The 2,224-nt window shown below is 33.0% G+C and overlaps 2 protein-coding genes across 2 annotated transcripts in view; both read right to left on the bottom strand.

The window, feature by feature from the left end:
• Positions 1-335: 335 nt before the first annotated feature.
• Positions 336-787, bottom strand: LOC109588676 (uncharacterized). Its single transcript, XM_020004814.1, has 3 exons — positions 700-787; positions 569-637; positions 336-526 (listed from the first exon to the last, which is right to left on the bottom strand). The coding sequence occupies exons 1-3, from the start codon at positions 776-778 to the stop codon at positions 336-338; spliced, it is 339 nt and encodes a 112-aa protein (XP_019860373.1). The 5' UTR covers positions 779-787.
• A 301-nt stretch (positions 788-1,088) lies between these two features.
• LOC105315040 (uncharacterized) overlaps positions 1,089-2,224 on the bottom strand; it is a 3,627-nt gene continuing 2,491 nt past the window's right edge. The window contains exons 5-6 of the mRNA XM_011409535.2: positions 1,416-1,630; positions 1,089-1,210 (exon numbers count right to left, since the gene is read on the bottom strand). Of these exons, the coding sequence (XP_011407837.2) occupies positions 1,089-1,210; positions 1,416-1,630 (337 nt within the window). The remainder of the gene's footprint in view (positions 1,211-1,415; positions 1,631-2,224) is intronic.

Below are 2,224 nucleotides of genomic sequence, written 5' to 3'. Positions count from 1 at the left end.
TATTGTGCAAGATCTGGTCGTCCTGTTAAATCAACGCAGTGCTGTATCTCTAACTTGAGTCGTTTGAGGAGAGGCTTTGAGAGTGATACTGCATACACAGCACTCACTAGAACAGTATTAGGAGGAAACTGGAACTGTCCTCCTACAAGAGCAACCATTGCTGCTTTTACTGTCTCAGAGGACAATAGGCTTCCTTCTTGTACTCCAATCCTTAGACCATATTTCTCCCAATTCATCAGTTGAGGTTTGTCTCCTTGAATTAAGAACAGCCTCTTCTCTGCTACCCGGACATCACTCAGACATTTCAAATTATCTATCAATTGATTAATTCACACTCATGTTATATATCTCTTACCCATTGATGGTATTAAGTAACGGTTAAACTGAACTTCAACAGAACTAGTCTCTTTGATAAATTGCACTTGTTTCTTCTCATCTTCTATTTTAGTCATATATACTTCATTTTCAGCAACTGATGTAGCTCTAAGTTCCTCATTATCTTCTAGTTCTATATTAACAGACTCATCTAATAGAATATTTTCTAATGATGTACTGATGATACACTAACCATCAGTCATTATTTGTTCCTCTTCTACTGATTCCTCTAGTTCATCAGTTTTATGTTTCTTTGAATAATCTGTAGGAAAATTAAATTCTTATTCTCAATAAATCAATTATTTTATAATCTATAATTATTACTTGAGTGTGGTGAGTCCTCTTGGTCTCTCTTTCGTTTAGTAAGAAGAGTCTTAGTTTCTAGTAGCTGTTTTTCTAGCATACTCTTTTCTTGATTATAAAGTAAAAGTAATTATTATATTAATATGTGATTTAAATTGGTAAAACATGTGATTAAAGCTGGGTTCTCAATATGACGTGCGCGCTTCCATTATGACCGAAAGTGCTGTATAAGCAAATGGAAGCTTGCATCAATTTTTCAGATTAGAAAAATTTCTATTCTGATGCATTGATACATACTCTTATTTTTTTATTCAGCACTTTTAGCCATGAAACTAAAGCATGAAAAGCAATGCATTATTTTGAGAACCTTAAATTGGCATAAAATGTATGGGTCTACTAATGTAACATAATCATGCAAATACAATAATCATACCTGATTTAATCTTCAATAATTCTTCCCAAAGTAATTGATTGTTTACTCTAAACATCCCACTACTGACTGATTCCACTGACCATTGACCATCGTGAAAAACTGAGAGTAAAATAAATTAGTGATTGAGTGACAAAAAATAATGATTTTGGTATGAATGTAAACTTTGAAAAATGATAGAATTATAGTCTTGCTCCATCCCTGTGTTACCTTCAGAGGGGCAGGGCAATATTACAAGTACATACATGTGAAGTGTTTATCTTGTAAGATTCTCATAAAAAAGTAAATGTAGCTAATATAATATTACCTAGTTCTACTACCATTGTGATATGAGAATTAGTAACACGTGTATTAATCCAATCTATTGCTCCTCCTCCTACATCAATCTGCGTTGTCTTTGCATAACCTCCCAATACTATCAGGAACACATGATTAGGATCAACAACAAAAGATGATACAGTGTGATAGTATCTGCCAGTAACAGAATCAGGTAGAGGAATCTGTAGAAAATAAAAGATATAGCTGAATATACAAATATACACAGTGTTAGAGCATTGGGGCAAAGCTCAAAAGTGAAGGTGGTGCATGTATGATGTATTATGTATCATTGTACACCAAGGTAGGCTATTGCATGTATGTAAATATTACAAGTAAATAAAAAACATTAAAAATGGAAAAGTAGCAGGATTAAATTGTAAAAAAGTAAAGAAACAAGAGGGTACTTGCAAAGTGGTGTGATAAAAAATCCTACATCACTGCATGAAAGACATGGCTTCATAGTTTATCATGTAGTAGCCTGTGTGGATAATTACAATGCTTTTGGGTAATATCTTTCATGCAGTGATGTAGGATTTTTTATCACACCACTTTGCAAGTACCCTCTTGTTTCTTTACTTTTTTACAATTTAATCCTGCTACTTTTCCATTTTTAATGTTTTTTATTTACTTGTAATATTTACATACATGCAATAGCCTACCTTGGTGTACAATGATACATAATACATCATACATGCACCACCTTCACTTTTGAGCTTTGCCCCAATGCTCTAACACTGTGTATATTTGTATATTCAGCTATATCTTTTATTTTCTACAGATTCCTCTACCTGATTCTGT

The sequence above is a fragment of the Amphimedon queenslandica genome, unplaced genomic scaffold (assembly GCF_000090795.2).
Source record: "Amphimedon queenslandica unplaced genomic scaffold, v1.1 AMPQUscaffold_11939, whole genome shotgun sequence".
Classification (NCBI taxonomy): domain Eukaryota; kingdom Metazoa; phylum Porifera; class Demospongiae; order Haplosclerida; family Niphatidae; genus Amphimedon; species Amphimedon queenslandica.
Note: the sequence above shows the minus strand (reverse complement) of the source record. Positions and strands in the feature narration are given on the sequence as shown.